This window comes from Sinohyriopsis cumingii, chromosome 12 (assembly GCF_028554795.1).
Source record: "Sinohyriopsis cumingii isolate HCF-2022 chromosome 12, ASM2855479v2, whole genome shotgun sequence".
In the NCBI taxonomy this organism is placed as follows: domain Eukaryota; kingdom Metazoa; phylum Mollusca; class Bivalvia; order Unionida; family Unionidae; genus Sinohyriopsis; species Sinohyriopsis cumingii.
This window is the reverse complement of record NC_142972.1, coordinates 104,900,096-104,919,287: the sequence shown is the minus strand read 5'-3', so window position 1 is coordinate 104,919,287 and position 19,192 is coordinate 104,900,096. Positions and strand designations below refer to the sequence as shown.

At 36.9% G+C, this 19,192-nt stretch overlaps 1 protein-coding gene across 1 annotated transcript in view; it reads right to left on the bottom strand.

Moving 5' to 3' along the window:
- LOC149787175 (uncharacterized) overlaps nucleotides 1-19,192 on the bottom strand; it is a 79,426-nt gene that overhangs the window by 11,269 nt on the left and 48,965 nt on the right. The window contains exons 8-10 of the mRNA XM_089977675.1: nucleotides 18,022-18,158; nucleotides 5,764-5,904; nucleotides 322-486 (exon numbers count right to left, since the gene is read on the bottom strand). Coding sequence (XP_089833801.1) covers nucleotides 322-486; nucleotides 5,764-5,904; nucleotides 18,022-18,158 — 443 coding nt within the window. The remainder of the gene's footprint in view (nucleotides 1-321; nucleotides 487-5,763; nucleotides 5,905-18,021; nucleotides 18,159-19,192) is intronic.

Genomic DNA, 19,192 nt, shown 5'->3' with positions numbered 1-19,192 from the left:
GCAATCAGAAAGAAATCTGTGAGGGAAAATCATGCTTATACCATTTGTAATGGATTGAATACTATGAACCAATGAGACAAGAATTTTATAAACTTTTCACACACAGGAATAGTTTAAAGAGATACAGAAAAAGTTCAGAAAACCTTAATGTATACCTCTGAAATTTAGTGTAATTTAGCCAAGTTCACTTTACTTGTGTTTGTGGTATGCCTATTTGTTATGGTTGTTCAGCAGAGCTTGTGCATGATGAATCAGCACCCTAGACACTGATCATTTTAAAACAAATGTACTGAATTAACAAGGGATAAAATGTCTACTCACTTCCTCCCTCTTTTACTGTAGGCAGGTGCTGACAAGGGGGACCCATGTCAAGGTAACCTTGCTCCTTAGAGGGCCACATGGGAATAGTGGATATTGTGCGTCCTGAGTTCGATCCTGACGGTGTAACTGATCCCATCAACAGATACCCACTATCACTATTTGGGACTGAAAGACAAGTTATTGATTTTTATAAAATTTAAATTCCTGAAAAAATAAAACATGCTGATATATGACTGGCAGATCATGGCAAGAAAAACAGACTTTTTTTGGCTCCCAAAGCCAGTAATGTTAAAAACCAAAGCCAGTAATGTTAAAACCCAAAGCCAGTAATGTTAAAACACAAAGCCTGTAATGTTGTTAAAAACCAAAGCCAGTAATGGTTTTTAATCCAGTAATGTTAAAAACCAAAGCCAGTAATGGTTTTTAATCCAGTAATGTTAAAAGCAAAGCCAGTAATGTTAAAAACCAAAGCCAGTAATGTTAAAAGCTAAAGCCAGTAATGGTTTTTAATCCAGTAATGTTAAAAACCAAAGCCAGTAATGTTAAAAACCAAAGCAAGAGAGAAAGAAAGACATTTTTTTATATCAGAATATCTATCCATAACATTGTAGTCTGTGTAAACAGCCATGGTTCACATACATTTCTGAGAATACTATCACCCATCAACAGTTAAATGTAATCACTATAATGACAAGTTATGGACCCTTCGTATTTATGTACCCAGGTCCTTAGGTCAAAAGTAAGGCTAATCTAGGCACATACAATAGCAATGCATTATCGATGGTTACCCCATGCTAATCTGTCAATATCTCAAAATTTCCTACACTCAAAAAGATGTCTTCATTTGGTGTTTGTTCCTATGAGTATGTACATGTCCCATTAAACAAAAAATCAGTTGGGCCCTGGTTTTCTTCACAAGTATTTGTAAAACTTCTGTTCCAAATATAGATTATATCCTTTACAATGCTTGCTACTGGGCAAACTGTAACAATTGGATATAGTTCTACTAAGGGGGCAGGGTACAGTTTTTATGCACAAATTTAATGTTGCATACACTTGCCTTATATAAAATTCAAAATAAAATACATGAGATTGAAAAGTCCATATTTTTGGATAGGTATAATAAAGCAGCACATAGGAATATCATTCACTTGATCTGACAAGACAATGGAAATTCATAGAATAAAAAGATAATGCAGCCCCCTCCCAAATTATACAATGCATTTTTAATGTTCAAAGGCAATTTTTGAGATTTGAATCCTGGCAGAGTCATACCAAAGACTTATAAAAAAAACAGTACTAATAGCTGCCTTGCTTGGACTATGCATTATGAGGTTATTGTTAGGACTGGTTAGCCTGGTATCAGGATAATGTGACTGGGCGGGACATCATGCTACATGTCTGGGCATGATGCCCCAGTGCTAGACATTGCTATAAAAGCCACACCATACCCTTAAGAAATTTGCTAGGGGCCAATATACAAAACTGTCCCCTGTGACTAACAATAATACGGGTATGAGTGACCATTGCTGATATTTTGACTACCACTTAGCAGTATACACTTTATTTTATCCATGATTCAAGCTGATCGAGAAATCAGAAATTTGATTTTTTTCATGTGGCATGAATCCATAAATCGCTATTGAGAGTCATTAAATTCACGCCACATTTGTGAGGGATGGCAGGTCTGCTAGTGCTAAGAGCATCTGCCTCAGATGTGAGAGGTTGCGGTTTTGAACCCCAGCCGAGTCATACCAAGAATGTTACAAAATGTTACTTAACAGATGCCTCACTAGGCACTCAGCATTAAGGGGTTAGTGTTAGGACTGGTTGGCCTGGTGTCAGGATAATGTGACTGGGCGAGACATCATGTTACATGTCTGGGCATGATGCCCCATTGCTAGACATCGCTTCAAACTGCCACCCTGCATACATCATAGTGATACGACAGAAAAATTGTTAAAGCTATGCTAAAAATCCAGAACACATATAAACTCATTGAATCTTTGGCTTTGAGGTGGGAAACTAGGATTTTCTTTCCACAAAGACTTTTCTTTCTATTATGTCAGGATAATATGTTACCCAGTTAATATGACGGACAGAATTCTAGTTATATTTTATATAAATCAGAATATCAATAAAAAAAATTTCAAGTTATTTGAAAGCCAGAAATTTGTTTGAAAAAAATCTCTTGCAAGTCCTTTGCAGAAAACTAAACAGTTAATGCTGAAGATAGTTTACTGTTCCTTGTTGTGGGAGTGTAAATTAGGAACAATACATCAACTGTTTCTGCAAAACAACATTAGTTCTACTAAACAGACCTGGACAAAACTTTGAGACTGATCTGCACATGGGCCAAGGAAAATAACCAAGGATCTAGATCACAGACCTGGAAAGTCTGGTCAAGAAAATTACTCTAGAAAATGTTATTCAGCAAAAGCCATTTGTTTTATCCACAAATATGTTGAACTTTGACCTCAGTGTCAATAGGCCTTTTGCATACAATAAGAACAAGGTCTCCGCACATTTTGATTAAGGTACATGGTCTTGAACTAAAGTCATTATACCGAAAAAAAGAAACAATGACCTTAACCTTTAACCTTTTGATCCCAAAATCAACAACAGCAATTTCAACACTGGAATGAATGTTTTTCTAGTTTCATGATAGTCCTCCCAGTAGTTTCTGAGGAGAAATTGTAACAAACTTGTGAAAATGGCTGCCAGATGTCAGAGAAAGGAATATCATTAAAAGTTTCAGGCCCATGACCAACAGAGCTAATAAACGAAGATGCTGTAAAGTTCGTACCGATTACAAGCACAGCAATTAAACAAAAGAACAGTGGGGAAGAACTGTGTCAAATACCACTAAATTTATCAAAAACAGCCACTAACCAAATATTTTTCATGCTTTTGCATAGATAATTATGTTTACAAGAATATGGCCACCTTCCTCACCATGTCATATTAAACTGCATTCAGTAAGTGTCTCTTCCAATTAGAGTATGCTTACTTTTACTTCACTTGGCCGCCTTGCTATCTTTGACTACATTTGTGAAAGAGTTGACTAATTTAAGGTAGTTTAATTATATTACATTTTAATTATATTACATAATAATAATTAAAACAGTATTCAACTGAAATGAGTTGACACACAACGACTGCTAGCTCTCACACCAATGAGGCAGGATTTGCATTGCCTTTAACTTTCCTTAATTCCACCCCTTAACTGACTTGATACAAAAGACATAATGAAAATAATAAAACAAAGTAGGTCTGCTTTTAAATGAATGTAACAATATAACAAAATATTTCCATCAGTCAGAGTTCGAAACAAAGTTGACACTTTGGGTTCTCACAAAAACGCTCATGGACGTAGCTATGAGGGTAGGATGATATTTTTCACTCTTAAATAATAAAGGGTACATTGCCTTTATGACGATTACATATTCAAGGAGCTGACACATAATAAAATCCATATTTTACATAGTTTTAACTTTTAATGATAAAGTCATGTATTCAAATTTGAAGAAAAAAATTCCATGGAATGCTATGTTTTGCATGCTCCACTGAAGCACATTAAAAAATTCCTGCAAAACTGGCAGTGCATGAAAAGTTGACTACTTTAGCCCTACAAAATAAGCAGAAAGCTATCATGATTGTACAATGCAAAGAAACATCAATGGATCATTAAACAAGGTTCCTGTGACCTACTTTTGCCTGTGGTAAGCAGTACACACAACAATGAATACACCCATCAAGTTTCCCCGAGTATACTTACAACAAAACCAGACAAAGTTGATGTCTATGACAATAAAAATGACAGCAAGTAAAAAGTGATACCAATGGTTCACATGTAAGACAAAAAATGAACCCAATACACCAAAATTTTCAAATATACTTATGATTCTAATAAAAACTACCAAATTTCACAAATACGTAAAGAACTCAGTTAAAGATGCCAACAGGTATCTGGGTACCTGTCCATTAATAATAACCCAGGTAACAAAATGAACAACCGGGTACACATAAAAAATAGTATTCCAAGTTCAGGCTCACGTGAGAATTTATTCATCATCACAGGGGCTTGTATGGCTGCTTACAATTTACTTGTCACCCATGTACTATTTACTAATACAAGGCAGGACATGTCTCTCCTTTTATCTGCGACCTATTTAAGAGTCAATGCTGATGTTTAACGCTAGACAGTCCTAACTTCAAGCCTGTCTATGCACCATTTTTCTTGCGACTTAAACGCACTTGTCTTGAGATCCTCATAACATTAACTGGGTCAATACCTTTCCTCAATACCGACAGTAAGTAACGATCAAGAAATATTCAACAAAATAAAATGTAAATAAGTACTACAATTCAAATAAAAGAAACTACAATATAAATGTCCAGTTCAACTAATGCCATTTTTGCCTCAAGTTTACAGCCCTTGAGCGAGTATAATCTGTTCAAGCCTGGGCACTGTTCTCACGTTTGTTCACTGGACTCTTTTTGGTGGGAAACCCAAGACAGATATTTTTGTCACAGCATTATTTATATTAAAATGTTTTCAATTTGTGTTTCAAATTCCTATTATTTATATTAAATGTTTCAAATTCCTATTACCTATAGTAAAATGTTTCAAATTTGTGCTTGAAAATCCTATTATTTATATTGTTGAAGCTATGTTGAAAATCCAAATCACACACACACACACACCTATTATTTATGTTAAAATATTTCAAGTTTGTGTTTGAAATTCCTATTATTTATATTAAAATGTTTCAAATTTGAGTTCCATTACTACTGAGACCCTTTGTGATTATGAGACCAGTGATCTAAATAATCCAGGTGCTCTTAAAAATTATTGTCTCGACAAGCAAGTTGTCAAGTCTTTTCCTTTATGTAACACTGGTACCTTTTGGTAACATCTTTACCTTTAAGTTTTAAAGACATGTTGGCAAAGCCTGTACCTTTAAGTGACCCTGATGACATTTACCTTTAAGTGACTCCAATGGCATGTTGGTAAAGTTTTTACCAATAAGCGATAATGAGGACATGTTGGCAAAGCCTGTACCTTTAAGTGACCCTGATGACATTTACCTTTAAGTGACTTCGATGGCATGTTGGTAAAGTTTTTACCAATAAGTGACACTGAGGACATGTTGGCAAAGTCTGTACCTTTAAGTGACCCTGATGACATTTACCTTTAAGTGACTCCAATGGCATGTTGGTAAAGTTTTTACCAATAAGCGATACTGAGGACATGTTGGCAAAGCCTGTACCTTTAAGTGACCCTGATGACATTTACCTTTAAGTAACTCCAACGACATGTTGGTAAAGTTTTTACCAGTAAGCGATACTGAGGACATGTTGGCAAAGCCTGTACCTTTAAGTGACCCTCATGACATTTACCTTTAAGTGACCCCAATGACATGTTGGCAAAGTCTTTACCTTTAAGTGACCCTGGTGACATGTTGGTGTAGCTGCTGTCATTACTACAGCTACTTAATGGGTTGACTGGCTTCATGTCCACATATCCCTCATTCAACCTTGTCCCGATCTCTCCTTGACTCTCCCCTGAACCTGAGGACCCTAAAGGGGTACAATGATGATTAACATACACCATGCTTTAAATTTTGTTAAACAACAAGGCACATATTGTTAAACCACTGCGCAACATACGATTTGTCTGTATGACACAGGTCAGTATTCTAGTCTGGCGCCATATACAGGTAAAACCCATTATAACGTGATTCTGCTTATAACACAATAGCAGCATGGCTCCCATTTAAGGTGACCTATTTTTTAACATCCTAAATATATGCTCTCGGAAAAGCTGATTATTCTTATCCCTAGCAGATTTTTAATCCCAGTGCTGTATTTAATGTTGCCTTAACTTCACTGTGCACCATTTACCACCATACTGGCATGTAAACAATTCAAAACTGAAGTATATTTGATGTCTGATGAAACCCGGTGAACAAAACAAATGATACATGATCAAGAGGTTAGTTAAAACTTATAACATTGAAATTTCAATCCACATTTTCTATAGGAAAGATTTTCCAAAAGTGCGTTAACACGATCCCGCTTGTATCATGATGTTATTCTTTGGACACAGAGCATCGCATTATAACAGGTTGAACATTTACCTGGGGTCCAGGGATGAGGCCCTATTAGAATATGTGGGGACTGAAGCCTGGCCAAAAATTAATTTAAACAATTATATAGCTAAAACTCCAGCTTTTCCAGGCTTTCATTAAAATATAATGTTAGTCACTATACTTGAACTGAGCATCCCTACTGCTTATTAGTCAAGTCCAACTGCAAACAACATATCCTGATCTTCAATCACATTTATCAACAGATCAGGATCTATGTGGTTTGTTCCACAGATTAATCCTTACAAACTGCACAGACCCGGATATGTCCTTGCATATGCAAAGGCAGCTATGGATCTGTGCAGTTTGCAGTTGGTCTCAACTTGCAAGCAAGTAAATACAGTACCATACTGGACTTACAAGACAGCATATATAGCACCAGACTGGATTTAAAAGTAAGCATACAGAATACCAAAGATTAATGTGTCTTTGTTTTCCTTCATGTATTCAATGGCAAGAAATTATGGAAATAAAACTGGAAGGATTGAAATTTATACCGCCTTCCCCCTCCCTCCCCCTCCATAATATCCAGTGATACTGCAACAAATTGCACAAACATTCCACAAATTATCCACTTTTGAATGTGTTCACTTAGATGGCACAATAACATCATAAAGTTTTTCCTGGTAATATCAACTCTTCACTCTAACCAGATCATTCCATATTTTATATCCTTCCTTTCTTCCTCTACAGCTCAAGTTTTTGTGTGGAAATTAGATGTGGAACAGAATGCAGGGACACGTAACAGACTGGCAGATTAACAGACAGACAGATCAACAAAGAGATGGCAGGCAGATTAATGGACAGATGGATAGATGAAGAGATAGATTAATAGACAAATGGACGAACACTTAGATTAATGGACAAAGTGATGGACACTGAAACAGGCAAATTAGAGGACAGAAAGACAGATGGACATAGGGACAGATTAATTTACAAATGGATGGACATTGACAGGCAGATTAATGGATATACAGGCAGATTAATACACAAATGGATGGACACTGAGACTGGCAAATTAACAGACAGACAGAACATGGATGGACATGGCAACAGACACCCACATTAATACACAAATGGATGGACATTAAGATAGACAGATTAATGTACAGACAGACAAATAGACATGAAGACAGACTTGCATATTAATGGACAATCAGACAGATGGACATGTAGACAGGACATAAAGAGACAAATGGATGGACATTGAGACAGGTATGCAGACTAATGGACAAATGGACAGTCACTGAGACAAATACAATTATGGACAGGCAAAACATGGATGGACATGGAAACAGAAAGGCACATTAACAGGCAAATGGATAGACATTAAGACAGGCAGATTAATGGACCGAGATGGACATTAAAACATTAAATAATAAAACATAATCTTGCCCAATTCAAATGAAAGCACAAATGATGGAAATGTTGACAGGACTATATAGAGTAAAAAATATTCCTCAAGATTTCTAAAGTGGTATCCAATAAAATTATTGACAATGAACTATCAATGACAATTCTTGTCAACAAAGTTTCCTACGCTGCCTTCAAAGTATTTTTTTATGCATCTGACTCCTGGCAAGGTGTATATGGAGCCCTCCCTAACAGCTGTGTATATCTGTACACACTCTGATATGTGTAAATAGGTGTATATGGAGCCCTCCCTAACAGCTGTGTATATCTGTACACACTCTGATATGTGTGAATAGGTGTATATGGAGCCCTCCCTAACAGCTGTGTATATCTGTACACAATCTGATATGTGTAAATAGGTGTATATGGAGCCCTCCCTAACAGCTGTGTATATCTGTACACACTCTGATATGTGTAAATAGGTGTATATGGAGCCCTCCCTAACAGCTGTGTATATCTGTACACACTCTGATATGTGTAAATAGGTGTATATGGAGCCCTCCCTAACAGCTGTGTATATCTGTACACACTCTGATATGTGTAAATAGGTGTATATGGAGCCCTCCCTAACAGCTGTGTATATCTGTATACACTCTGATATGTGTAAATAGGTGTATATGGAGCCCTCCCTAACAGCTGTGTATATCTGTACACAATCTGATATGTGTAAATAGGTGTAGACACATGCACTTGAGCACAGTACATGTACTGTAAATATTCAGGTCCAATCAAAATACCTATTTACATTAAGGACTGCTTTTCATCAGTAAGGTTTATTTTTCTCTATGTATGCAACATAAGTATTCTGTGGCACCTGAGGACTCACCTGCATAATTGTATTTATGCATCCCACCACCCCCTATCTGACTTGCACACACAAGAATACAGAACTTTAATATTATTGTTGACGCTACTGCTGCTATCAATGCCTGAAACAAGATACCCATGCTAACACAGGCAAGACAAAAATGAAATCTCAAGATATCTAAAAAAAAAACCTATATTACCATTAAAATTCCATTATATATATTTTAGAAGCCTGGTATTGATGTTTTTTAAAATCTGCAGAAATATAACCAGTTTCTGTATATGTTAAACAACAGCTGATGAAAACAGTCTCACCTGGTAATGTTCTGTGATATGACCTCCCATCTAAGACTTTTCACAACCTTAACATAAAATTTGTATCTGTGCATGATTTGGATTTTTAACATAGCTTTAACAATTTTTCAAACAATTTTTCAGTCATATCATACAATGTCTGCAGTGTGTCATTTTATAGTGATGTTTAGCACTAGGGCATCATGCCACAAAAATGAAGCATGATGTCCCACCCAGTCACATTATCCTGACACCAGGCCAACCAGTCCTAACACTAACCTCTTAATGCTGAGTGCCTAACGAGGCAGCTGTAAGTACCATTTATTTTAATAAGTTTTTGGTATGACTTGGCCCGGTGTTGGAACCTGCGACCTCCCGCATCCGAGGCAGATGCTCTAACCACTAGGCCACTGGAGCAGTTTAAAAATTGGTCACTATGACCTAATCCAGTCTGTGATGATGGTACCATCCACGATGAATATAACCTCAAAATTTCATATCAAAGCATCCAAAGACACTATGCTAAATATGCAATAAGATCAACTCAAAAATAATTTATACCTGTCCATCCAGTACAGCACTATTTGGGCATGACTGTATATGGGGATCACTGACCAATTAGTCACACTGATCTTGACTTGTTTCAACTAAACTTAAACTCAACTTATTGTTCAAAAACCATTTTTTTAAATATCAGATTGCCATAGCCTTGATCTTCAACCTTTTGACTTATATTTTATAGGTTTCCTATGACCCAAATTCTATAGGTTTCCTTAGACCCAAATTCTATAGGTTTCCTTAGACCCAAATTCTATAGGTTTCCTAAGATCAAAATTCTATAGGTTTCTTTTGACGCAAATTATTTAGGTTTCCTACAACCCAAATTATGTAGGTTTCCTAAAGCCAAATTCTATAGGTCTGATAAGATGCAAATTATATAGGTTTCCTAAGCCCAAAATTCTACAGGTTTCCTAAAAACCAAATTCTGTAGGTTTCCTAAGACCCAAATTCTATAGGCCTCCTTAGACACAAATTCTATAGGTCTCCTAAGATGCAAATTCTATAGGTTTCCTAAAACCCAAATTCTATAGGTTTTCTAAGACCCAAATTCTATAGGTTTCCTTAGACCCAAATTCTATAGGTTTCCTAAACCCAAATTATATAGGTTTCCTTAGACCCAAACTATATAGGTTTCCTTATCTATGAGCAATTCATTCACAAAGTTAACTCTGTGTATAGATATGCAAAACCTTTTTATTTTCTATCAGTCACAGTGACCCTTATCTTTATCCTTTTGAACCCAACATTAATAGACCCTTGATCACACCAAAAGTGTAAGACATGCATAACAATTTTTGAAGGTAAAAGGTTAAGAACTAAATGTTTTATGCAGATTTTTTTTCATTCATCTGCTACAATGACAGCTTCTCCTTTTATTAATGCAGCTATAAATATATCCATCCCACCCATCATCACAATGGAAGCATCCTTTAAGGCATTGCTCAAAATATAAATTGGATCAAACATGTAGAATGGTAGTCACATAGCTGGCAGATAGAGTTGTTTCCCTTTGCCTATATATATATAATATAGAGACAAAAAGGCATTTTCACATCTTTCAGGGAAGGCTGGATTCAGAGTTAGTAGAGAATGTGTGTGATTTGGATTTTTATTGCTATGGTGTCTGCAGTGTGGCAGTTTATAGTAATGTCTAGCACTGGGGCTTCATGCTGCAGACAAGTAACATCATGTCCCACCCAGTCTCATTGTCATTACGCCAGGCCAACCAGTCCTAACACTAACCTCTTAATGCTGAGTGGCTACCGAGGCAGCTGTAAGTACCATTTTGTAAAGTTTTGGTATGACTCAGCTGGGGTTCAAACCTGCAGCCTCCCACATCCAAGGCGAACACACTAAGCTCTAGGCCATAGGAGTGGTCATGGTAGTAGATAAAGTTATCCTAATAAACCAGGCAAGTATTACTGGAGATAAATAATGTATCTAAAAATTTGCTTTCTCTGTAAACGCACTACCTGTTCACAATACACATTAAAACAACAGGTAAGAGTAGAACCATCCTGACTCTACCCAGCAGAAGTACGATTATCTCTACCAAAACGATAAACTTCTCATGATGTTAGTTTCACAAAAGAATAGACTATTTGTTTATACAAGTACCAGGGAGTTCCCTGTGGAATGAATGGAAAGTGGCAGATTCATGTCTGGGTCTAAGGTTGTGCTTTCATGAATGGAAAGCGTCAGATTAATGTCTGGGTTTAAGGCTGTGCTTGCATGAATGGAAACTGCTAAACCAACAAAATTTAGTTTTCTCCCAAGTGAGGTTGTGTCACATAAATGGAAGCTAGAGAAGGCAGACTGGGCATTACTCAGCTATGTCCCAAAATGAGACATTATGTTAAATGACAGGCTGATGCAGAGCTGAAATCTTCATTAGTGTGCCTAATCCCAAACAAGTCTGACTAAATAACACCCTCAAGCCAAGCAGGGTCCTGAAACTTTGTTTCTCTCATCAGATCAATCAGAGGGGACAAATAGTTATTGCTGCTGACTAGTGATAGCAGCCTGTTGACCAATGACATCTGACTAGTGACAGCAGCCTGTTGACTAATGACATTCGACTAGTGGCAGCAGCCTGTTCTTAGGAAGAAACCAGGCTGCATCATTAGACTGAACTGGCAGATTGAAATGCATGTACTTCAGATATACAGATATCATATGTGAGATAGTTTTATCATAATATGTGAGTCATGTATGATATTTGCTTCTGTGGTGGGGGGGGGAGATTCTCACTCAAATTTGTACGAGTTTGGCTATGTCAAAACCCAGAAAAGATTCCATTTAGGAATAATGTGACTGTGCTCTACATATGACAGAATTGGACTACAAGCTGAAAATTACCTTGTTGCAGCCCAAATCATTTCCTCCATGTAGTCTATATATGTCTCAGATCATGGAATAGTATCTCTTGATTGTGATAGAGATTCTCGTCTTTAGAGTGAAAGAGAAAGAAGATTGCCATCGGGGAATGGGTGCTCAGAGTGGAGCAACTTCACTCATGTGACATCACTCGGTGACTACATGCATTTCCCCTTGTATGTCCTCAAAGTGGAGGATCTTCAGCTGATCTCCACAACTGAAGCTCCAGACTCCTTTTCAATCAGGACATCCCTTAAAGTAATTTCTTTTTATTACTGGCAATCTTAACTGCTAGTAAAAGTCCAAATTACTGATCTGGGTACATCTGTCACTCAATCGAGCAGATTGTTGATCTAACATGTTTCATCTTCATGGGATAATCAGAGCAAGTGCAATCTGTGCCCCTCAATTTTTAACTGTTTTCTTAATCAAGGCTGATTCAGTGATGGTGCATGCCCACAGTACCTACCAGCTAATAAAAAAAGCATGCACAGCCCATGCTTGTGGAGTCATGGAAAAAACAGAAAATGAAATGCCAAAAGGGCACTGATTACTGAAGGGACAACTCTGTATGCAACAGCCATCCTCCCTTTATAATGCACTGGACAGAACATTGTGCCAGTCAGTGACGTGTTAGGCTTCAATATTACCTGATTTTGGGTGTACACATAAAGGTATTACCTTACACTGAGGCAAATTTCTGGTCATGATTCCATCCTTGCAGATGTACGTCCTAACAAGCAAACTGTCTGACATTGTCAAGACCCTGTTTCCATGGATATGGCTCATATGAACCAGTATATGGAAGCATGCAAGACTGATACCATACTCATTTCATCTCTATCGATGGTCTCAAATACCACTGGACTTCGCAACCATAAATGTTCAGTGTAGAAACTCTTTGCAGTTTCCATTACTACACTGCCCTTTACAAGCTGAAAAACTAGATATTCTTGTGTAAAAACATCCCATTTCATGGGATTGCTTGCGATTTCCTTCAAGAAGGTAGGATGATGAATGAGGAAGTATTAAGATGTGTGCATTTTTTCCATTGTGGCAGTTTATAGTGATATCTAGCATTCGGGCATCATGCCAGAGATATGCAGCATCTTGTCCCACCCAGTCACATTATCCTGACACCAGACTGACCAGTCCTAACAGTAACTTCTTAATTTTGAGTGCCAATCAAGGCAGCTTGTAGTACCATTTTTTGAAGTGTTTAGCATGACTTGGCCGAGGATCAAACCCACGACCTCCTGCAACTGAAGCAGATGCTCTAACCACTAACTCTAACAGCTAAGATAATAACAATATCTGACGACCCTCTGACATGGTTTGGATCACCCATCATTTTGTGAGAACGGTTGGTCCTAACCTGATAAAAATGGAATAGTCTGGCACATTACACAAGAATGCCAGTGGGCATGGGTGACAGTGTATCACCAATGGTAGGCCTTCAGATGAAGGAATTGAATTGCTCTCTACCCTCCCACCTGTATGTGAAAATAGGGGATAGAATTTGCTTGGCCAGGACAAAAGAAAAACAAACTTGTTAATGCAAGGAACTGCAAATGCAAAGTGCGACAATCGCCCCTTTTCTTTTATGTTCACTAGCAAGCTCATGACAAGATAGTAGACTGTGCTGACAGTTAAAAAGCAACTTGTCTTTTGCTCTTTCAGCACCTCAATTTGGATGCCCTAAAAGAAGTAGAGATCCAGAAGGGATGAAGCGCATAGGAAAATAGCAGTAATCATTAGTGGCTTTTCAGTTAGAAAAAAATCATCAGATGCAAAAAGTAGGGAGGAAGTCAACACAACATTCCTGACTAACTCTGACATAGTGTTAAAGATCTGTTTGTACTTTATTAACTTCTAGACTAGGTAAATGCAAAATATATATCTCTGTATGTAACCTTTCACCAGTGGGGTGAAAATGTTACAACTAACTCACCACAAAACGATGCTGCATTACCGAGTTTAGTCATTTTTGGAATCTTTAATAATTGTGGCAATGATTTTGAATGTAAAACTGTCATCATCACCATTACATCTACCAAGGCCTCGAGTCAGTAGGCAGAATTGACTTAAGGTCAACAAGGGCATTGCTAATGAGACAAAATCCCATTTAATTCCTCTATCACTGCTGTAAACTAAATTCTGTCAACTCCATTGTCAGACCAGCATTGTTCTAGTTTGGCTCTGTCTGATGGCCTTATAAGTTATGACAGTTCATGATAAATTTATCGGAGTGATTGTTCCAGTCAATCGGTTGGCCAGCTCACTAGTCATAGTTATCCTAAAATGTATAAAGCTTTTTCATACAACTAGACCTGTTGGTTGGCAGTCACAGAGGCATATCAATGTGTACCAGCAGCTGGTTCAGAATGGTTGGTATTGCTGATGTCTGTCTTGCCCAACAGTCTAAGATGGTAGACTCCTGACTGCTGTAAGTGTGTATAACTCATTTGTACAGTTAAATCAGTTTGTCAGCAGTCAGAATGGTGTACCAAAGAGAATATATGCTTTGTGGTATGATGCAGTAAGGTTGGTATGGACTATCCATTTAAACTATATCAGGAGAGGATCCCCCATGACAGCAGTCAACGATTTTGATGTGATGTTTACATACATGCCAAGTCTCCCTAACTGTCTGGGAGTCTTTTGATTTTCAACTCCATTTTTTGATATACCGATTTGCCGACAAGATCTCCCAGAAAAAAAAAAATTCAAGCATTGGTACTTCTAGCTAAAACAACATTCAATACACTGTTCACAACTACCATAATCCATCAATCAAGTTATTACATTCGGAATGTTCTCTGCCTTTTCCGTCAATTCGAGAAATAAACCTCGGATGTAATTTGTCCCCATTGAGAATTATATTTTAACTACATTTATTCACATGGAGCAATATGGCAGTGGAAGGAGACATATCCAAAATGGAATATCACTGGCCTTTGCTGTTGTACAGTATGCAGTGGAAGGAGACATATCCAAAATGGAATATCACTGGCCTTTGCTGTTGTACAGTATGCAGTGGAAGGAGACACATCCAAAATGGAATATCACTGGCCTTTGCTGTTGTACAGTATGTAGTGGAAGGAGACACATCCAAAATGGAATATCACTGGCCTTTGCTGTTGTACAGTATGTAGTGGAAGGAGACATATCCAAAATGGAATATCACTGGCCTTTGCTGTTGTACAGTATGCAGTGGAAGGAGACATATCCAAAATGGAATATCACTGGCCTTTGCTGTTGTACAGTATGTAGTGCGCTCCACCGGAAGTGAATCACCAAACACATAAAAATTTATGTATATTCCTACAACTACTTCCAGGGTTATTTAAAAAATTCTGGTGCCATGTCAAAATGTCCGCTAACGGATTGGATGGATAATATGCCTTCGAAAAAAAAGAAATATGTTTGCAAGTTCAACAGTGCTTGGATAGGCGAATTTAAATGTGTGAAGCCTAGCGAAAGGGGAGAAAGCTTTGCATACTGCACAGCTTGAAACACATTTGAACATTTCTAGTTGGGAAAAAAATGATCTTACGAGGCACTTGAAAAGTATGTAGCACATTGCAAACCGTCAAATGATTTGTGTATCGCAGCAAAAGAAGTTTCTCTACAAGACTGAAAGGCAACCAACACATGTTGAAAAAAAACTAAGTTTGTTTGAGTGTCTGAGGTTCCAGTGTCATCATTTTTTTAATCACAGTTATTCTTGTGAAGATTCTTAAATTATATTTTGTGAGATTAAGAAAATAACATATAACAAAAATAATAAAGTTCAGTAACTATGATCCATTATAGTTATTTTACTTAGATGTGGTACGATCTGCACTTTTGCACTTAAACTTATGAGAAAAATAGTCATTACGCTAATCTCCTTGATTTGGACACAAATCTCCCTGATTTGGTTCCAGAAAACTTGGCATGTATGGGTTTATGTCGAAAGTCTTCCTATGATTTTTCAGAGCATGCTCATTTTTGCAGCCCAAGAGCTGTTTCCCAAAATGTAGGACCAATTATTTTGTACCAAAGTGCAAACACAATAAATGTGTGTGCTAAAAAGCAATTATTTGTGTAAACATGTCTTGTGTTCACACACATACACACAAACATATATATATATATATACACACACACCACATTAATGAAGCATTAATAGTTGATGAATAAAGTGACCAAAAATAAATGAAACAACTGAAATCACATAACAATAATGAACAGTAAAATAATTCCAAAACTATGAATACATTCACCATAATTCACAATGCTGTATGCACCATTTAAAGTAACATCCTAACTTTCTGAAAATAAAGGATGGACATTTGAAATTTAAGTACAAGATTAAATCATAAATTGATTCTACAAAAAATGTCTTTATAGCATCACCAGCAAAAGTAAAAACACTTAAATGGAGTTGAATGTTAGCCACCTTGCAGGTACAAGGAGGATTGAATCTGTAAGAGTAGCTTCCCTTTTTCTATACAAAATATATATATATATATATATATATATATATATATATATAGACAATAACGCATTTTTCATTGTTTTTGGAGGACTGGACTAGTACAGAGCAGAGTGTGTTTTCTTAATATAATGTGTGATATGGTAAATGGTAGAATCCATTTCTTTTCATCACTATGACAACAATCATCTGCATAGTCAACAAGGACAGGTATGAAATTCCAATGTTAAACATGAAAGCATATATAATATTTATATAGTTATTACATTTTTATTTAGCCAGGTGTAGAGAATTTTATGACTATCCTTCACTTTCAGATTTGTTTGAGGTTGAAGATTAATCAATCAAAACATTCTACATTCTATATTCCCAGTAAATTAAAATGCAAAAATCAACATGCAACAAATGTGTCTGAGTGTGTGTGTGTGTGTGAGAGAGAGAGATTTTGATTTTTAACGTAGTTTTAACAATTCTGTGGTCATACTGCTACAATGTCTGCAGTGTGGCAGTTTATAGTGATGTCCAGCACTGAGGTATCATGCCACAGACATGTAGCATGATGTCCCACCCAGTCATTTTATCCTGATACCAGCCCAACCAGTCCTGACACTAACCTCTTAATGCTGAGTGCCTATCGAGGCAGCTGTTAGTACCATTTTTATAAGTCTTTGGTACAACTTTGCCGGGGTTCAAACCCACGACCTCCTGCATCAGAGGCAGATGCTCTAACCACTTGGACATAAGAGTGGTTGTAACTAATAGCTACAATGCAAAAATACAGCTGTAACATATTTCTCAGCAAAGTGTACTTATTTCATTGAACTCAAATAAAGATTGTACACATACAACCACTGATGATGATATCATCACATTAATGGCAGTTATATTTTTTGTCTACCTTGATGTAAGTGATGCAATGGCTTGCATGCAGTGAAAACTCCATGAAGAACCTGGTCTTGGATTACAATGCAAAAGAAATTTTAACTGTCGAAATTTAGCAACAACTTCAATTAATCAATTTTAAAATCCATTCAAGAAATGCATTCAGCTTTTCTTCCATTTCTGATAATCAATCATCACTGTGTATTTTTAAATTTTTCTATTTTCTTCAAAATGCATTCATCGCTTCAGTGGCACTCTATCTGCATTTTGTTTCTGTTTGTGTTCATTCTGTATTTCATTTTGGCTTCATTGATAAAATCAGCAATTTCTGGGTCTGTGCTACCCATAAAGATACATCAAAAATCAACATTTCGTCAATGTTGCTTTCAAAAAAGTCTGACTAATCTGGAAGTAATAGAGTTAAAGATGAAGGATGAAAATACAAACCACACACATGCATGAAACAGAGGTTACAGTGACCTTATTTAAGCATAGTTGAGTAGCTGAGTTCAATATAGTCTGACTGCATAACAAATATATATATATATATCTATATATATATATATATATATATATACACACACACAAACAAAAGACAAAATTAGCAAATGTGATAATACAGTCTATACCCAAATATGTAACAAACAAACAAGATTGACCCTGATTGATTTTACATCAAATCTGGGTCTACACGGACCACTGTTGGCTATGCATTACACTAAGTAAATACAGTACCTGGCCGCTCCAGTCGATCAGGTGTGGGAGACGGTGTTGTGGAATGGTGATTAGGTGTCATATTCAAATAGTCAGAATTTTCTGGATTTTCCTCGCTGATAGCAATGGATGTGTCCGGCGTTGTAGACCTGTTTGACCTACAGCAAATATAAACAGACGGTACATTACACAAGTAAAAGTAAAACAAAAATGTTATATCTTGCAGGCTCTGGTGACACAAGTCCTATTTCTGGTACAATCACCAGAGCAAAATAATTCATTCAGTGTGACCAGAACAGGTCATTGAGGTATTTAGTATTCCTTTTATAAATAAACCAATAAATATTGTTCAAACTCAATGCAGAATATCATGTTAACTGCTACGGGGAAGGTAAGTCACTGCAACTTCCTTTAATCCATTATGTGTAGTGCACTCCAAGATGCATACATCCATTTAACTTTCATGACTGTATACACTTATAGTGCGGTCAATGTTTCTGGACCCCGATGCGTGCGAGTTATCGAGGGAGTGGTGTACAATGGTGTCAGATGACTGTAACTACAATGGTTTCAGAAAGTGTGTGTGATTAGGATTTTTAACATAGCTTTAACCATTTTTCAGTCATATTGCTACAATGTCTGCAGTGTGGCAGTTTATAGTGATGTCTAGCACTGGGGCATCAAGCCACAGACATGTAGCATGATTTCCCACCCAGTCACGTTATCGTGACACCAGGCCAACCAGTCCTAACACTAACCACTTAATGCTGAGCGCTTAGCGAGGCAGCTGTTAGTACCATTTCTGTAAGTCTTTGGTATGACTCGGACATGGTTCGAACCCACAACCTCCTGCTTCCGAGGGGTTGCAGAAAGTTAACCTGATGCAAAACTTAAATAAATGAAGCATGAAAAGAAGGTCACTGTGAGCTACTTTTAGCCAAGGTGAATGTAACCTCCAAAACTGTATCCATGGTTCAAGGCAAACAGCAAAGACAAATTCAGTAATCATAGCCCCATAGCAGCATAATATCAGTCCAACTGTCTACTGCTTTTACACCAAACAGCAATAAACATACAAATGCATTGAAATGCATCCTATTTTCTTCATTATGTTGCATATTTCTTAGGTCCAAAAACTATAAAATAAACACATCAGTACATCACACTGACATGATTTGCTGTATCATGTCAC